The 16,454-nt window shown below is 51.0% G+C and overlaps 4 protein-coding genes across 4 annotated transcripts; 1 reads left to right on the forward strand and 3 right to left on the reverse strand.

The window, feature by feature from the left end:
• Window positions 1-75: 75 nt before the first annotated feature.
• On the forward strand, window positions 76-689 carry SAPIO_CDS1933 (putative deaminase; the record flags this gene model as incomplete). Its single annotated transcript, XM_016785094.1, has 2 exons — window positions 76-555; window positions 624-689. The coding sequence occupies 2 exons, from the start codon at window positions 76-78 to the stop codon at window positions 687-689; spliced, it is 546 nt and encodes a 181-aa protein (XP_016645391.1).
• A 1,782-nt stretch (window positions 690-2,471) lies between these two features.
• SAPIO_CDS1934 (uncharacterized protein) lies at window positions 2,472-3,071 on the reverse strand (the record flags this gene model as incomplete). The annotated part of the gene is made up of 2 exons (XM_016785095.1): window positions 2,472-2,665; window positions 2,801-3,071. 2 exons carry the CDS (start codon window positions 3,069-3,071, stop codon window positions 2,472-2,474), a joined length of 465 nt encoding a protein of 154 aa, XP_016645392.1.
• A 282-nt stretch (window positions 3,072-3,353) lies between these two features.
• On the reverse strand, window positions 3,354-8,295 carry SAPIO_CDS1935 (uncharacterized protein; the record flags this gene model as incomplete). Its single annotated transcript, XM_016785096.1, has 11 exons — window positions 3,354-3,600; window positions 3,687-3,959; window positions 4,055-4,623; window positions 4,693-5,111; window positions 5,340-5,548; window positions 5,642-5,987; window positions 6,133-6,582; window positions 6,687-6,859; window positions 6,939-7,205; window positions 7,307-7,996; window positions 8,117-8,295. 11 exons carry the CDS (start codon window positions 8,293-8,295, stop codon window positions 3,354-3,356), a joined length of 3,822 nt encoding a protein of 1,273 aa, XP_016645393.1.
• A 2,197-nt stretch (window positions 8,296-10,492) lies between these two features.
• On the reverse strand, window positions 10,493-14,669 carry SAPIO_CDS1936 (uncharacterized protein; the record flags this gene model as incomplete). Its single annotated transcript, XM_016785097.1, has 5 exons — window positions 10,493-10,742; window positions 10,807-11,061; window positions 11,153-11,721; window positions 11,778-13,180; window positions 13,253-14,669. 5 exons carry the CDS (start codon window positions 14,667-14,669, stop codon window positions 10,493-10,495), a joined length of 3,894 nt encoding a protein of 1,297 aa, XP_016645394.1.
• Window positions 14,670-16,454: the final 1,785 nt, after the last annotated feature.

Below are 16,454 nucleotides of genomic sequence, written 5' to 3' on the forward strand. Positions count from 1 at the left end.
TTCTTACAGACAACATATTGAGGCGGAAAACCCGGCCAAACACCAGGAAGCTCTCTACCAAAAACCAGCAAGAAAATGGGCATCACAGAACAAGACCGAGGCTACCTACGACAGTGCATCGAGCTTGCCCGCGAAGCTCTCGACGCCGGCGATGCTCCCTTCGGTTCCGTTCTCGTTGACAGCGCCGGCCGGATCCGATACACAGATCGCAACAAGGTCAAGACCAAGGCAGATGTCACTTGGCACCCCGAGTTCACCATTGTGCTGTGGGCTCAAACGCACATGACGGAGGAGGAGCGGGCGACGTCCACGGTGTACACCTCCGGAGAACACTGCCAGATGTGTTCGACTGCTCATGGATATGCCGGTCTGGGTCGGATCGTATTTGCGTCGTCCACAGCTCAATACATGCAGTGGTTGGGCGAGTTGGGCGTCGGGTCGCGTCGTGTGAGGAGCATCCCCATCAAGGAGGTGGTTCCCGACTTAGAGGTAGATGGTCCAGATCCTGAGCTAGCCGCTGAGGTCCGGAAGCTCCACGAAAAGAGGTTCAAAGCGGTTTGAAGGCCCGGAAGGGTTGAACGATTGATTCACGTTGGATTGTTTCGGGTGGTTTTGGGAACTAGATGGTGTCGGCGACGGCTGAGGACATTTCGGAGGAGGTTGAGGGAGGTGGAGGGAGGTTGGAGTAGGGAGTAGAGTTGCACGATAATTAATGTCTCGTCTCGTCCGCCTCTCGTCTCTCCACCCCAGTTCGTGACCATCCTGGCTCTACTTGCCGCTACATTTTGGCCGCTGTGTAGTTAGAAAGAGAATTGATTAAGGTGGCTCGAACGTTGGCATCGGAGGTGGGAAGGGCGACGGGACCAGCAAGAGTGATACTGAGCTTTAACATTGCAGAGATCGCGGGCAGAGTTGTCGGCTTCCTCGGCTTCTTCGCAATTGGTGCTGGAGTGCGATCCTCATACGAGGCTGTCAAGACGAAGGAAGTTGCACACTGCGCGTCCGCTAGCTTTCGTACTATTCACTATTGATAAGAACAAACTGCCTCATATGGAGCCATATTTTATCATACAGGTAGCTGGTCGCGGGTATCAGTATTATACTCTATACATATGCTTTGTTAGACCCTGGATGGACTTGTAATGCCTTTCTTAGCACTGTCCCATAGACTTTAAATCCTCCTCTTGTACTTCGTACCGACGGCCTAGAACAGAGTTCATCTCTATCGGTCATGAAAGATTGAACATTCGTGGAATGATCTGAAGTTGCATGGCACCGAAGCCTTTTGACAATAGGCCCAGACTATCGCATTTGCCTGAATTTCACGGACTAGTGCCAAAAACTCTTTTAACCCCCCCTCCTTCCGGCGTTTGTTTTCCTTCCGCAACGAGAACGCTGCCAACGCTTCGGAATGTAACTCGGGCCGGGTCTCGCTCGTTCGGGCCTATTGCCTCCCCTAGGCCGATTTCCTCCCGATGAGCCATTCTTGCGGCGTCTCGCCCCTCTGCCGCCTCTCCTTGCGCTGGCCCCGTAGTCTTCCCCTTCCCGCCGATTGTTGCGTGCTCCGGTAGCCATCTTCGTTTCTTCCAAAGAGGTCCCGGACACACTTTGCGGCCTCATTAGCCCACATAATAGATCGTTTGGTTGGGTCCATCGAGTCCACGTTTAGTCGGTTTGTAATGCAGCGGTACGGGGGACCGTGGAGGCATCTGAAAGGGTAAAGGTAAGAGTAGCCGCGAGGGGCATCTTAGGGCGATCGTAAGGGGATATGGCTTTTACCAGATCTATCAGCCAATCCTGGCTCTCCTGCACTGGCGGAATCTTGTAATGATCGGTCTACCCATTCTCGAATCGTCTTCCCTGCCATCAGTTTCAGGGCTTCCCTATAGTGTCCCGTTCTACAGCAGTTGCATGTCCCTGTTCGCAGGACCTAGGAGGTTATTGAGCGCCGTCAACCACTGGTGTGTCGTTTTCGTCAGACTTTAGAAGTCATCGATATGTCTCCAAAACGCTGGTTATTAGGGTTCGGAATCTGAGATTCCTAAGCTCCAGCTAGAATATTCTATATAGACAAGTTGTTCGGGCCGTCATTCGCCCATCTTTCAGTCTTCTAGTCAAGAAGGCGTATAAAGCCGAAATGCCAATTCCTCGGCGCCATACAGCAGCCGCCGCGTTCTTTAGCTTGGTAGTTCCACACGCCCAGTTTCTCGTCTTCCCCATCAATACAAATTGCTTGCCGAGAATGATCGTGTCAAGTCCTCGGAAAAGCCCGAGAGGTAAATAGAAAAGGGCTTGGGTACTGCGCTGGAACAGAGATGACACTGTTAGAATGGGACTGGTACATCTTGCCATTCTGGCAGGGGCGATAGCAGTTTATAAAGCCTTGAGAGTTCATTGTAAGCGTTTGGGAGGCCGTTACAGTACATCTACCGGCTCCTCAAGCGGGCCGAGGTTGTTTCAACCATGGAGTCTTAGTCCAGCTTCATACGATACTCTTTGAAGATGCTTTCAGCCACCTTATCATACAATCGTTGCGCCGTGAAATTGTCATGAGCCGTAACCCATTGCACACGACTGTAGCCACCACTCCTCCCCTTATCCCCCACAGCTTCAATCAGCCGGCGTCCGAGACCCTTCCCACGAACGGAAGGGTCAACGAATAGGTCTAATATACGTGGTTAGACGGAGTTGGATGGACTGGAACAGCGGTTTGAAAAGCCGATGGCAATGGACATGAGAGCAGAGAAAAAAACGTGGATATTCGAGCGCGGCTTGGAAAAACACTCCTGGTAGTACCTACCATTTAGGAAGAGAAACTTCTTCTCACTCCATGGCGACTGCTGCGGGAAAAAGTGGGCGAGGCCGACCATTTTCTTATCGCCCTCGGTTTCCCTCATAACCACGGCATCGAGACCTTCACGTGTCTCGAGGATGCGCTCGAATGTCTTTTTATATTGATCATCAGGTAGCACACTTTTGTAGAAATCAATATACGCGTGGAAAAGCGCAGACCATTCGTCAAAGTCGGAGGGGGTCAATCCCGTAATCTCGTATTCTTGAGCCGCTGCCATGATTGCTGATAAGGAGGAGGTGAAGTTTGGGTTGTGATGGAGATGGGCACGCGGGGTCCGATGGTGTCGTCTTGGACGAATCGTCGTGGAGAAAAGAGCTGAACCCTGGATCGGGTTAGATCAATCTTGAGAAGATGAGAATCTCCCAGTTGACCCTCGCCGAGTTTAAGCGTCTGGAGCCGCCATGCCAACTCCAATAAACAAAGAAGAGAAAGTGTATTTGGGATTACAAGCATGCTAATCTGTTTAAAACCCATCGATGATGGCTGTAAAACTATCTCGCTAAAGCTCGCCCTCGCCAATCCTCAAAGGGCAGGGGAAATGGTGTGGCCTATCACCATCTCGATACTTAACGGAGGTTTTAACGGCGTCTCCCCAGGTGCAGACAGGAAGATCAAAGATGAAAGGCGCTCGGATATCGTAGTCAATGAGATCGTCCAAGACGCTCCTCCATCCATCCTTCTTAATGTACCAGCCCGAAATCCCTTCCATATTCTTGCCGCCATTTGCCTTGTACGTTGCTAGAGACCTGTTATTGTGGAATAAATGTCGGTTAGCCCAATTCCTTCCCGTATCTTTGGTGCGATACAGCATCATTTAGCCCAAGAAACTTACCCGTGAACGAAATCCTCCCTATAGACATTCCCCCAAAGTTCGCTCAAGGCCTCCGTACCTGGTAATTTCGCGAATGGGTAGCAACCGATGGACGCGAAACGGCCGTCCTTGTCCCAACAATTAGCATGGGGATCCTCGGATGCAACCAAGTAGTACGCCCTATTGTTCTTTTTGTCGCAGACCATTTCACTTTTCAAAGCATTGTCGGTAAGACGTCTCTGGATCTGGTCATCCTTGGGTGCATCCTCGCAGCTGAGCTCGGTGTCAAGAACACTAATACGGACATTGTTAGCTTTCTCCCCACTATTACAGTCAGTGCCGGAGGTGCCCTTAGCCTTCTCCTGGCCCCTTTCCTGTTAGACACTTACAAAGGGTTCAAATCCCTGTCTGTTTGTCTCCAGGCCATAGGAATTAGTTGAGCGTACAAAGCCTTGTTAATGGCGGCAGAAGTTTCGTTGACGGCGAGAGTGTCTAGGCCCGAGTCAATCATCTTGCCGTCCGCGATGATGTCGCTAAGGAGGTCGAGACCGTCACCCTTGCCACTGAATACAGTAGCGGCAAAAGCAACGATAGAATTCAGATACGTCTCGACAATGATGGAGGTGCGAAAGGCTAGCGAATTCTGTACGTCAAGCGCTGTTTTTTTTGACGCAAGAATGTCCTTGGTGAGAGTCATGCCTTGAGTTACCATGCCGTTGGTGAAGTCCTTGAGCGTATCGAAGTTTCCGCCGTTTCTCCTAGCGAAGTCCATCTGCTTTACTACTTTCCCCCACGTTGGGGCTGCGAAAGAGACGTAGCCAATAGTGACGATATCAAGGATAACAGAGAGGGCTACGTCCTCCTTCTTCAGAGGGGCAAAAGTATCTGTAAATGTGCCCATCTTGTCTTCAATATTGTTTTTCACGCTCTCTGTCGAGGTGTATTGGTTCCAGAGCAGCTAACGCGCGTGTAAAAAGTATCAAGTTAGAGGGCCGGCTCGAATTCAGGCTTGGGAGGGGGCGCTTACCGATTCAAGTTTCATGAAAGAGTTCAAAATGAACGAAGACGCCGGGGCCGCTTCTCCTCTTTGATCCTCGCATTTCAAATAGGCGCCGCCATGGCAACCATTATTTTCGGCAAGCTTTTCGCACTCCATGCCTGGATTCTCATTGAAGAAATTGGCGATCGATTCAGAGAAACCGTCTTTATAATCGGGATCGCTGATGTTTTTCTTCCATCCTGCGAGAGCGTCTTTCCAGGCTTGGTCGGCGTGCACTTTCTTCCATTTTTCATCCGCGTCATCGAGAGCATCGGTAGCGCCCGAGTCAGTGCAAGGCACATCCCTCCAGGACTCTTCCTCAACAGGCTGCGGATCGCCGGGGTCGTTATTACCGCCATCGCTAATCGGATCACAGCGATTGATCCAGAGATCGAGTCGGCCGTTATCTGGGTTGACGGATACGTAATCGGCACGCATATCGCCAGTCATCTACAAAATTCCACGCAAGGTTAGAGCAAAAGAATTGGCACTAGGTATAGTATAATGACGTTGACTTGCCTCGGCGAGTCGGACGGTAAACCCGGGAGCCGATCGATCCGCAAAAGGCAGCGGTGTATTCCATCGGATGGACATGTCGTCTTGGAAGCCAAGATGGTGCCAAGTTCTCGTCTTACCAGTAACCCGACCGATCACGTTGAAGTCCAGACGACCGTCCCCGTTGGTATCAGCAAATTGAATGTCCCGCGGCGAAACGGGCTCGCGGGGGTTGGCGACCAAATGGGGGAGACCCCAGGATGGCGGATCTGTCCCAAGGTGTTTCCACCAGACCGTGGCACCTTTTTCGTTGATATAGATGTAGTCGTCAAGGCCATCGCCGTCCAAGCTGTCAAGACGTTTCGTCAGTGGATCCGAGTATGTTTGAGAGAGGACCACGAGTGGATGGAGAAGAAATAGAAGAAGAAGAAGAAAAACTTACTCTGCAAAGCGCACATTCCTTCCGTTGAAGCCCCACCCAAACTGGCTGGCAATGGTATTCTTAGGACCTGTAGCAAAAACTCCACGGGCTTGCCAATTCCAGTTTCCTTTTCGACCCATGTTTTGCCACCATTCGGCTCGTCCGGTTTCATCGTCCACAACAATATAGTCTGCACGGCCGCTGGTTGTCAGAACTGCCATGCGAACCTGCTCTCTCTTGTGGCCTGTTCCGAGGGCAATGTTTCCCAAAGGCTCCCATTCGTTTTTGCCTTTGCCTACGTTCAAGTAACCCCAACCTTTGCCATCGTGATCAACCCAGAAGTAGTCTTTAACGCCATCCCCGTCCACTAAATTTTCGACGGGTTAGAATCGTAACGGCATGTATGAGGCCAATAGCCCGTCATCTAAGGACAGAAGGATGCCTTTTTTTTTTTTTTTTTTTTAAAGACGTCGAGGGAAAGGGGAAAGAGTGCGGAAGGGTGAGGGACTTACAGTCACATAGGATCACACCTTCTCCTGGCTGGTATCTCCCTCCGGTGCCCTGGTTTTCCCACAGTGTGACCTTACCAGTCTTTTCATCAACAAGGAGATAGTCCACCTTACCATCACCAGTGAAGTCCACCAGGCGCACTTGGTCCTGCTTAGCACCGTCGGGTCCATCAGCGAAAACAACAGGTCCCAGCCACCGAGGCGCGATGGACTCTTCCTGTAGGCGGTTGACGAACCCGTGGACCTTGCCGCCTTCGCTGACATACATGTAATCGGCTCTGCCTTCACCAGTAAAGTCGCCCAGGATAACCGTATCTCCTTTCTGGGCGGAGGCTCCGGTAGCGATGACTCCGAGTTTGTGGTAATCGGGCATGTCGGCAACACCGGTGTTCAACCAAGCTGTGACCACACCAGAGTCCTTGCCAACTATGCAGAAATCAGCCCTACCATCACCTAGATGCGTAGCGGCATGCAGTTAGCCAACATGAAGCTGGGCAGGGCGAGAGAGTGGTTGTCGTTAAACGTAAAAGAACAGAAAAGGGAACAGCGAAGCTTACCATCAAGGTCAACCATTTGAAGGTTGTCCTTTGTTGCTCCTACTCCACCAGCAATCCTGCCAATAGACTCCCATTGCCATACGCCATCTTTCTCTAGTCGGTTGATCCAAGCATAAACTTCACCATCATCGGGGTCAACATAGATATAGTCGTCCCTACCATCTCCATTCAAACTAGTAATTGTCAGCGAATACTTATACGAGACCAAGCGGAGAGAAAGAGGAGAAAAAATAAGACGGGACAATCACTGACTCAGCGAACTTGACGCCTTTGCCGCTTCGACCCTCCTTGCCCGTCGCTATGATACGGCCCTTGCCCCAAGATCCCGATGTCCTACCCTGCGAGTCAGGGATATTGATATGAACCTCGGTTTCTCCCGTGTCTGGATCTACACAAGCATAATCCTTCAGGCCATCGCCATTAAGATCCATGAAGTGCAGTCGGGCACGTGGGCATGCGCCTTCCGCTACGACACCCATTTTATTCCAGGCCTGCTTGAAATCGCCATCGCCGTATGCTCTACATTGAGAAAAAAAAAAATTAAGAGTATTAGCATCTTCCTTTGATTGAGCACCCAATCTAGCCCTTCTATGTTCTGGAGTGGCAGGGGGTTCATATACACTTTGGCGCCGGAGGCGATCGGCTCAGTCACCCTATACCAGGACGGCGATGGTCCACACTTCTCCGGAGAGGTGGCATCCGCAGGAGTCACTGCTTTACCTGGCTTGGTGATCCAGCCCTTGGCATCCGCCTTTTCTATTGCGTCATAGTAGGCATTGGCCATCTTCACGTAGCCTGCGTCGTTGGGGTGAAGATCGTCTCTGATGTCGGAAGCAAGGGTCAGAGCATGGTTCATCGAAACCATCATCACTTTTTTCCCTGCGTCGACAAAGCTGTCCACGAGAGCGGGTATTTGAGCGTTAAACGCGTCAATGCGTGCCTGCGTGCTGCTGGACCTTGCCGGAACGATCTGGCACACAAATACACACGCGTCGGGATTGACTTTGAAAATGGTATTGATCAAGGACTTGAGGCGTGCAGGAGCATTTGCAACGTTGATATCTTTGTTCATGTCGTTGGTTCCCGCATGAACCAGCGCAATGTTTCCGGCAGCACTGATGCCAGTCGAACTTGAGCTCTCAATCTCACTGATCAGGAAACCTCGGTGTCCCTCGTGTTGATTGTCGGCCATGGTTCCGCTCTTCACTTTTCCGACAAAGTCGACCTTGTTCCCTCGATCCTCGAGGAGCTTAAAAAGGGTACTTCGGTAACCATTCTCATCTGAACTCTGGGCACCCCAGGTAATAGAACTGATATGCATGTACCCGTTAGCAAAGCTCCAACATATCTAGTTGGTGCGACCGTGAACAGAATAGGCAGGGAAGGACACAACATGTACTGCTCCGCTTGAGCAACGAGGCGGTACGTACTCTCCAATAGGAAGCACCCTCAATTCGACTCCGTTACCAATAGGGCCTCGGCGCACCATCGTGGTGGCGTTTGAAACTGGGATCCAAAGGGCGAAAGACACTAGCACAAGTGTCAAAGCCGTCAGCGCATTCCACCGTAGGCCGACGGAGTGCCGTGGACGAGGCGCTGTTGACGCCATTTTCGCTGTCCAGACTTGCTTCAATCTGCCGTATCAAAACTTGGCTGGGCAGACTTAGGGTTGCGTAGAGCAGGGCTAAACAACTATCAGCTGTCTGAGGAACGACAGGGGTTAACTTCTGGGGCGGGGGGAGTTGTGGTCCTTTTAATGTTATCTCATCACGGAGCACCAGGGTGTTGAAAACCTACAGCTGATTGATAGCTAATTTGATCGGAGGAACTCCGAGCGAGTATCGAGTATACCCCATAGGACCTCCAGTAGGAACGCTAGTCTGAGCAATGTGCATATCAGCTCGGCGTCTTAACTGGAAAGGGGTGTAAGGCGTGTCGGCACGTAAACATTCTACGGCCGCAACAGGCCTACGTGCGGGCGGTTCCTGGAGGATGGGCAAATTAGCTAGCCTCCCAGGTGGGTTTAGGCTCTCTCTGACTACGGCGTTCTTCATGTTACAAGAGATATAAATAGAGACGTAGACCGAGGGGGAATGATGAAAAGAGTGCAGCACAGCCTTTGTCTCTTGACATGTTACCTCGCCTCAAAGTTGACACTAAGGTCTATGTCGTGGATCTTTGTTGCCGAAATACGCGGAGTGTATGTATTTACATGCTACCTACTCCCTGTTGATACCTGCTCGTCGTAGACGAAAATGGCTCTCCCCGCGCGCCGGCTTAACCTTGTGCCTTTATCGACATGGAGGGGTTGGTTAGGTTGGCTACCCCCCACTTTTCCAAGGATGGATCAAGTAAACTGCCTCGCCAGGCTTGGCAGACGCTCGATGTGACAGTGGTCGACCTGTTTAGGGGCATGCGTGGTAGTTTTTGGACTGTTGTACTCTTCATGTCTTCGCATTGCCCTGGGCAAGGGTGGAACTTTTGCCACTACCACATCGATCTATTTATCAAAGACGACCGTCTGGGTGGAGCAATGCGAAGATCAGTAATTCTCCACCTGTTGAACCGGGAAAATATGTTCAACATTAACATTGCCAAGGAGCGAGCCCTCAGACGTTTTCGGAAATTGTGAATAGGATTTAGGATGACGCGGGTGGCTCGATTGTGGTGCACTAGCTCATTATACTCCCGCATGCCCGGTGCGTCCCCTTGCAGTAAGTGGTATCAGGAACGGAGCTTGCCCCTATCTCGTGTAAGCGGACTTGAAGTGTTGGATGGCATGGTGGCGAACGTACATGCACCCTAAAATGGCTGTCGGTAACAGAAGGATTTCGCAATTTCCCTGGTAGTTCAAGTGTTCTCGACGAGTGCACCCGGAAACAGGGGTTTATTATAGTTATGATATGGCCGATGGCTCTACCAAGCCATCCGGGCCTCTAGCTTCCCCTTTCCTGGCTTTCTAGAGGCGTTTCTCCCCGGATTTCACTCCGTTTTAGGTGCGCCCCCCACAGGCGCCTGCTGCCGGTGCTCCGCTAAAATTCGCTCGTGTAATTAACTTCATGCAGCAATCACCTAGTCCTCCCGCTGTTGGCGCTCAGACATACGGCACGCGGAGGCCAGTTAAAGCCTGAAGTCTCCAAACGAGGCCCATCTAGGTGACGATTCGATCGGCCGCCCACCAGGATCAAGGGTTAGAGTTCTACTAAAGGATACATAGACACATACTTTGCCACTTAGTAAGATAACATCCAAGGGTCAAATCCGACCAACCATATTTCTGAGGCGATTATTGCTGGCTAAATCGATAGTTGACACATCAAGCAGTACATACGGCCTCGTGTTTGGCTTGAACACGCCCTGTATGCCACACAGCACACACACACAGAGACGGACCGAACTGATTTTCTCGGGCCTGCCTCACAGTTGACGACTCGTCTGCTTCCATACCATACCCCCCCTTCTCACCACTGCGCCAAGAGGACGGATGACTATTCTCAAGAAATGATAACTCGGAGTTTGGTATGGTTGCTGCAAGCCGGTCCCTGCTTGGTTAGGACCGAGCATCTCCGTCGTGAAGGCGACAACATCCTTCCCCGACACATCAATCTGCAGTATTTGTAGCGGATTGGCGAAGATCCCTTCCTCCAATTCGAAGAGCCTCTTGCAGACTCGATCCCCGATGCTCGACAGGCTCAAATACCCATAAACTGTTGTGATATAGGTCCAAGTTCGCGTGCCCTCAGGTTAGCAAATATATTTGCAAGTGTTGGTAACTATAGATACATCGTAGACGATCTTCCCATTACTCATGGTGTTTCGTCGCCAATCCTCAAAGGACAGGGGAAGTGATACTTCCTTCCACTGCTTCGATAGGCAAGAGAAATCGTGACAGCATCCGTCATGGTACAAATAGGAAGATTAAAGACCCAGGGGGCCTGAATATCGTTGTCCAAGATGCTCTCAAAGATCCCATCCCAGTCATCGTCACTCATCGAGTACCAATGGGTGTCCCTGTCCACATTCTTGCCACCATTTGCCTTGTACGTCGCCAAAGACCTGTTTTGTTGGTTGTTTAGTATTGGTGATAGTCAGCTTCATCTAGGGACATCTCGATACGTACCCGAAAACAATGTCCTCTCTCTTGACGTTTCCCCAAATGCTGCCGAATGCCTCGGTGCCTGGCAATTTCGGGAACGCTTTGCACCCTCTTCCGGGATTGAAACCGCTGGTTCTATCCCAGCAGTTGTTATTGGGGTCCTCGGATGCAACTAGATAGTACGCCCGGTCGTTCGCCTTGTCGCAGACCATCTCGGTTTTCTGCGCACTCTCGCTCATGCGCATCTTGACGATTTCGTCGTTGGGGGCATCCTTGCAGCTGAGTTGAGTATCGATAATGCTGTGACTTTTCGTTAATATTCTCTTCCAACAGCACTCTTCATTCTCTTGGACGGGGATAAGGTACGTACAAGGGGTTCAAGTCCCTGTTCGAGTGCCTCCACGCCATCGGAATCAACTGAGCGTACAGCGACTTTTCAATGTCATCAACGTTCTCATCGACGGAAATAGTGTCCAACTCGGCAGAAATCATCTTGCCATCGGCGATAATGTCGCTTAGGAGCGTGATGCCCTCGTCCTTCCCGCTAAAGACGTGGGCGGCAAAATCACTAATGGAATCGAGGTATACCTCGACCATGGCGTTGACGCGGAAGTCGAGAGATTTGGTCGTGTCAAAATCGCTTTGTCTCGACGAAAGAATGTCCTTTGTCAGCGTGATTCCCTGTGTCACCATGCCGTTGGTAAAGTCCTTGAGCGTGTCAAAGTTGCCGCCGTTGTTTCGCGCCCAGTCCATTTGCTTGACTACTTTTCCCCAAGTCGGCGCAGCAAAGGACGCGTAGCCGATGGTTACAATGTCGAGGAGAACGTTGATTGGTAGGTCGGACTTTTTCACTGGCGCAAAGGTTGAAGCAAAGACGCCCATGTTGGCCTTGGCGTTGTTTCTGGCCCTTTCGGCTGACGTAAATTGGTTCCAGAGTAACTGTGATGTCGACTTAGTGGTTGGGGTTGGGTACCGGGGTAATCTGGGCAACTTACGGATTCAAGTCTCATGAAAGAATTTAGAATAAACGAGGAGGCTGGGCCGGCTTCTCCCTTGTCATCCTCACATTTCAAATAGGTGCCTCCGTGGCAACCGTTATTCTCTGCGAGTTCATCGCATTCCATGTTTGGAGGCTCGTTGAAGAAGTTGGCGATGGATTCGGGGAAGCCGTATTTATAGTTCTTGTCGGTGATGTTTTTCTTCCAACCGGCGATGGCATCCTGCCACGCTTTGTCGGCCTTGACGCCCTTCCACTTTCCAGCGGCATCTGTGAGAGCATCGTTTGCGGCGTCGTCAGTGCATGGGATATCGCGCCAGGACCTGTCGTCACCCGGCGTAGGGAAGTTGGTGTCGCCGCCTGGCTCGGGTGCCTCGACAAATTCCCACTTGTTGGAGTTGATGTAGGCATTTACGGTGCCGTCGCCGAACCGGACAAGGTAGTCGGCTTTTCCGTCACCGTTGATGTCTGCGTAGCGGACAGGTCCTTGGGGATTGACGCCGAGAGCAACAAGACCCATGTCGGCCCATTTCTGCTTCTGGGGACCGGGGATTCTACCCAGATTTCGATAGGCCCTGGCTGCGCCGCCCAAGTATTGCACAATGTACTCTGCTTTGCCGTCACCAGTAAGATCTGCAAATCGGACCTTGCTGCCCGGCTCGCCCACACCAGTGGCAATCTCTTCGCCTTCGCTCCAGATGCGTTCACCGTTCTTGGGCGGAATGTTTTTGTTATTGAGCCAGCACTTGACAGCACCACCATCGTAGATGATGAGGAAATCGTCATATCCGTCGCCGTTGAGATCAGCAAAATGCACCTTTCGGCCGGGCTCGCCGACACCAGGTGAGATTTCGAAGCCTTCTTGCCAGATTCGCTTACCCTCAGGCATGCTCGGGAGATTACCGTTGTTGAGGTACGCCTTGACAGCACCACCACCATAAATGATAAGGTAGTCGGCCTTACCATCGCCATTGACATCAGCAAACTCGATACGTGAGGCCGAGAGATCCTGATCCGGAAAGCCAGTTGCAATCTCGCCAATAGAATCCCAGAACCCTAGACCTTGGTTGATCCAAGCACGTGCGCGACCGTTACCGTCGACGGAGATGATATCTGCTTTTCCATCGCCTGTAAGATCAGCGAAGCGCATGCTTACGCCCTTGTTGTCTTCGCTGCCGACAATTCCCAAGTTTCTAAACATGCGGATACTTCCATCGTCGTTGACGGCAAGGAAATCGGTCATGCCGTCGCCATCCATGTCGCCGAATCGGATCATGGGTCCGGTGACTCCGCGGACACCGGCTGCAACGATGCCGAGGTCTTCCCAGTCGTTGCTGCGGCCCTCGCCGAAAACGTTTCGCCACATGGCTACAGCGCCACCTTCATACACAACCAGGTAATCTAGTTGCATTTTTTCCCCCATATTAGTAGTTATTTTTTTTTTTTTCAAGGCCAAGGGCAGTTTTAACGTACCTGCTTTGCCGTCGCCATCGAGATCAACTATTCTCGCCCGCTTGTCTGGCACACCTCTAGGACCCGTCGCAATCGTCTTACCCCTGTCCCAATTGTTCATGGTGCCATCTTTTCCATTGTTGTGGTTATTGCGTGCCCAGAGAACGGCACCACCGTCCCACACAACACAGTAATCGGCATACCCATCACCATCAATATCCTCAAAGCTCACCTTGTGGCCGGGAGCCAAACCCGTGGCCCACTTCTCGTCTAGCTTTTCGAATTTCTTGCCATTGTCCACATTCTTCCAGACGCGGGCGGCACCATCGTCTTCGTAAAGAGCAATAAGGTCTGCTTTTCCGTCATTGTCGACATCAGCGAAGCGGACCATGTCACCCTTGATTTTCAGCGATTTCCAATCCGGGTTAATCTTGCCGATACTAGTCCACGCGCCTCCACCGTTGTTAAGCCAGGCGCGGACAGTTCCGTCATCGTCGGCAATGATGTAATCAGTCTTGCCATCGCCGTTCAGGTCAGCAAGTCTCACCTTGTCGCGAGATCCGTTTTCAACTGCACCTCGGATGGTTCCGAGATCTTCCCATGTCCGGAATCCTTCGAAAATTCGCCCTGCCTTTTCCCAGACTCTGCCCTTGGGACCTGGAGAATCGGACATGCCTGACTCCTCCCGCTCCGAGTGGATGCCGAGTCCCGCACCAGGAACGTCTTTCCAGCTGCGCTTCACGGGCTCCTTCAACCATCCCCGAAGGTCGGCCTCAAGAATGGACTGCAGCCAAGCATCGGCCATTTTATTGTAGCCCTTATCGTTGGGGTGTTTGTCGTCCTTTAGATCACTGACATTAATGTCAATGTGCACGGCGAGGATATGCTTGCCTTGCTTTTGCCTTGATTCAATGAGGGCCTCGACCTGGGGGTTGAAGCGATCGGTGTTGACTTGCATCCTGGGATTGTTGGCCCATATAACCGGAGCAACCAAGACGGTGGCATCAGGCGCGTGCTCAAAGAGGCCATCAATGATACTGGCCATAATGTTGGGAGCAATGTCGAGATCGATATTCTTATCCATGTTGTTCGTTCCGGCGTGCACAAGAATGACATTAGGCCTCGCTGCAATAGACAACTTCCAATACTCGTTGATGTCGGCCAACATCTTGCCACTATGACCCTCGTGATCGTCATCAGCCATGTTGCCATCACGCATCGAACCAATCATGTCGACCGAGATGTCCTCGTTCAGTCCCAAGTTCAAGAGCTTTTGACGTAGGGGACCTCGGTATCCGACGGTTCCGGATGAAAGACTTCCTTTCGTGATGGAATCACCGAGGGGCATGATTCGAAGATTCGGCATCGCATGCGCCGAGGGAAGAAAGCCGGCCAGGAGCGCCGTGGCGAAGGCGCTCCATGCCTTGGAGGAAACCATAAGGAGAAGGAGTGAACGAAGAAAGGTATTATTTCTTCAAAGAACGAATGTCGTCAAGTGTCGAAATGAGTGACGAACACTTGTGTTGCTGCATAAACAGACTGAGCAGTGAGCAACATTGAACATTCCTAGCCCCAAAGACATGTCCCATACACCAGAATTTAAACAACTTGATATTATTACCACAGAAGCCTACAGATCGCTACTGCCTCCCTGAACCAATCGCATCGTCTAGCCCATTTCTGCCAACGGCATGGCCAGAACAAAAGATCCAACTTAAAGAATGGTTATCATTCAATCGCAGGGAAAAAGAGCACGCGAGACAGTGAAAGTCCGGATTAATTTCAATGATTGTAACCACGTGTGTTGGTTGATTCGACTCTGCTGCATTGCAGTGTGGATTCACGTCACATCTGCGCTTTACATGCTAAATTATCTGAAGAAGATGTTGTCTGATCTTTTCCCATGCCTGCTCAATTCGTATTGACACAAGTTCCAGGGCGTATCCTCGTTCCCTTCGCGCTAATTAATCGAGTTTCCGAAATGGGTCCAATACGAAGTACTTCGTATCAGGCTCCATTTAGAATAGTCGCCTTATCATGTTGCAGTCGGCTACTAGTCCCTTCCAAGTGAAGAATTAATGCTGGCAGGGGTCTCGGCGTATGGAGAAAATAAGTTGAATCTGGCAACGGGCCCTACTTTCCCCCGCAGTCTTGAGAGAAGCCTTGGAGACCTTCATACCCCGCATTAGGTATTGTAAGCCACTTTCAAAAACCCAGTGACTGAAGCCATAGAAGCTGTAATCAAGTATCATTCAGGTATCCCTCCTTCGACCACAGGTGCCCGATATTTCATGGAGTGTGTCAACGGTTTGGCGCTTGAACTAATCGCATACCGAGAGACGGGAGAAAAGGGCGCAACACGGCCCCAAAACCATCAACTTGATAGCCTATATTTGGTAATGCGACTATCCAAAACCATCTCCGTTTGCTCGGATCCGAAAATAGCTTCTTGGCAACTCCTGAGCGATGCAGATAAACGGCGAAACGAATGTCACCATACTCGCCCATTGCGGGCGTGTCAAGATATTTAATGTTCGGGATATCGTATACTTCGGGTAACCGTGGATCTTTTGCTTTCATCCCTTGCATCTAGACCATTATTTGCACCGTTTAAGGTAAGGCCCGCCCCATCCGGGTTGCGATATGTCTGGATAACCCAACTCCAGTAACCCCCCGCGTTCGGTTCGGTTCAGTAGTGCAGCATAATTAAGATTACCCACATGCATGCCATCAGGGGTTTTGCAATGCCAAATAGCGGGACGGGAGGGCCTTGTGGAGATCTCCGCGTATGGGACAGGCATGTGGGAATCTAAGAACGTCGAAGGCCAATGTAATTCTTCAGAATTTTGGGGTTCTTATGCACTGGTTTGCCCGAATTCCACCTACCTTATCATTAGCGCTGTATGATCGTGGACATTTCCATAATAGTGCTAGTTTCTTCAGCTTGGCTCAATGACAAACATCCATTACCTCCTTCTTAGATAAAGACAAGAAAGTAAATGATAGTGGTTTTTCTCTCACAACACCAAGTCAATTCCTGGCAATGAGAACTCTTGTCATCGTCTGTAATATCTTGCCAGTGCCTACGAAGAATGACAATGTTACGTCTTCTAAGGCCTCCAAACCGTGCCAGCAGCTAACTCTAGTCCTCCCAAATATCCTTCTTCTGTGGTCTTCAACGTCATCGGCGGAAACGCTGCCTAAAATTCTTTTCCGTGTATGT

This window comes from Scedosporium apiospermum (assembly GCF_000732125.1).
Source record: "Scedosporium apiospermum strain IHEM 14462 chromosome Unknown SEQ_SAPIO_0077, whole genome shotgun sequence".
Taxonomy (NCBI): Eukaryota; Fungi; Ascomycota; class Sordariomycetes; order Microascales; family Microascaceae; genus Scedosporium; species Scedosporium apiospermum.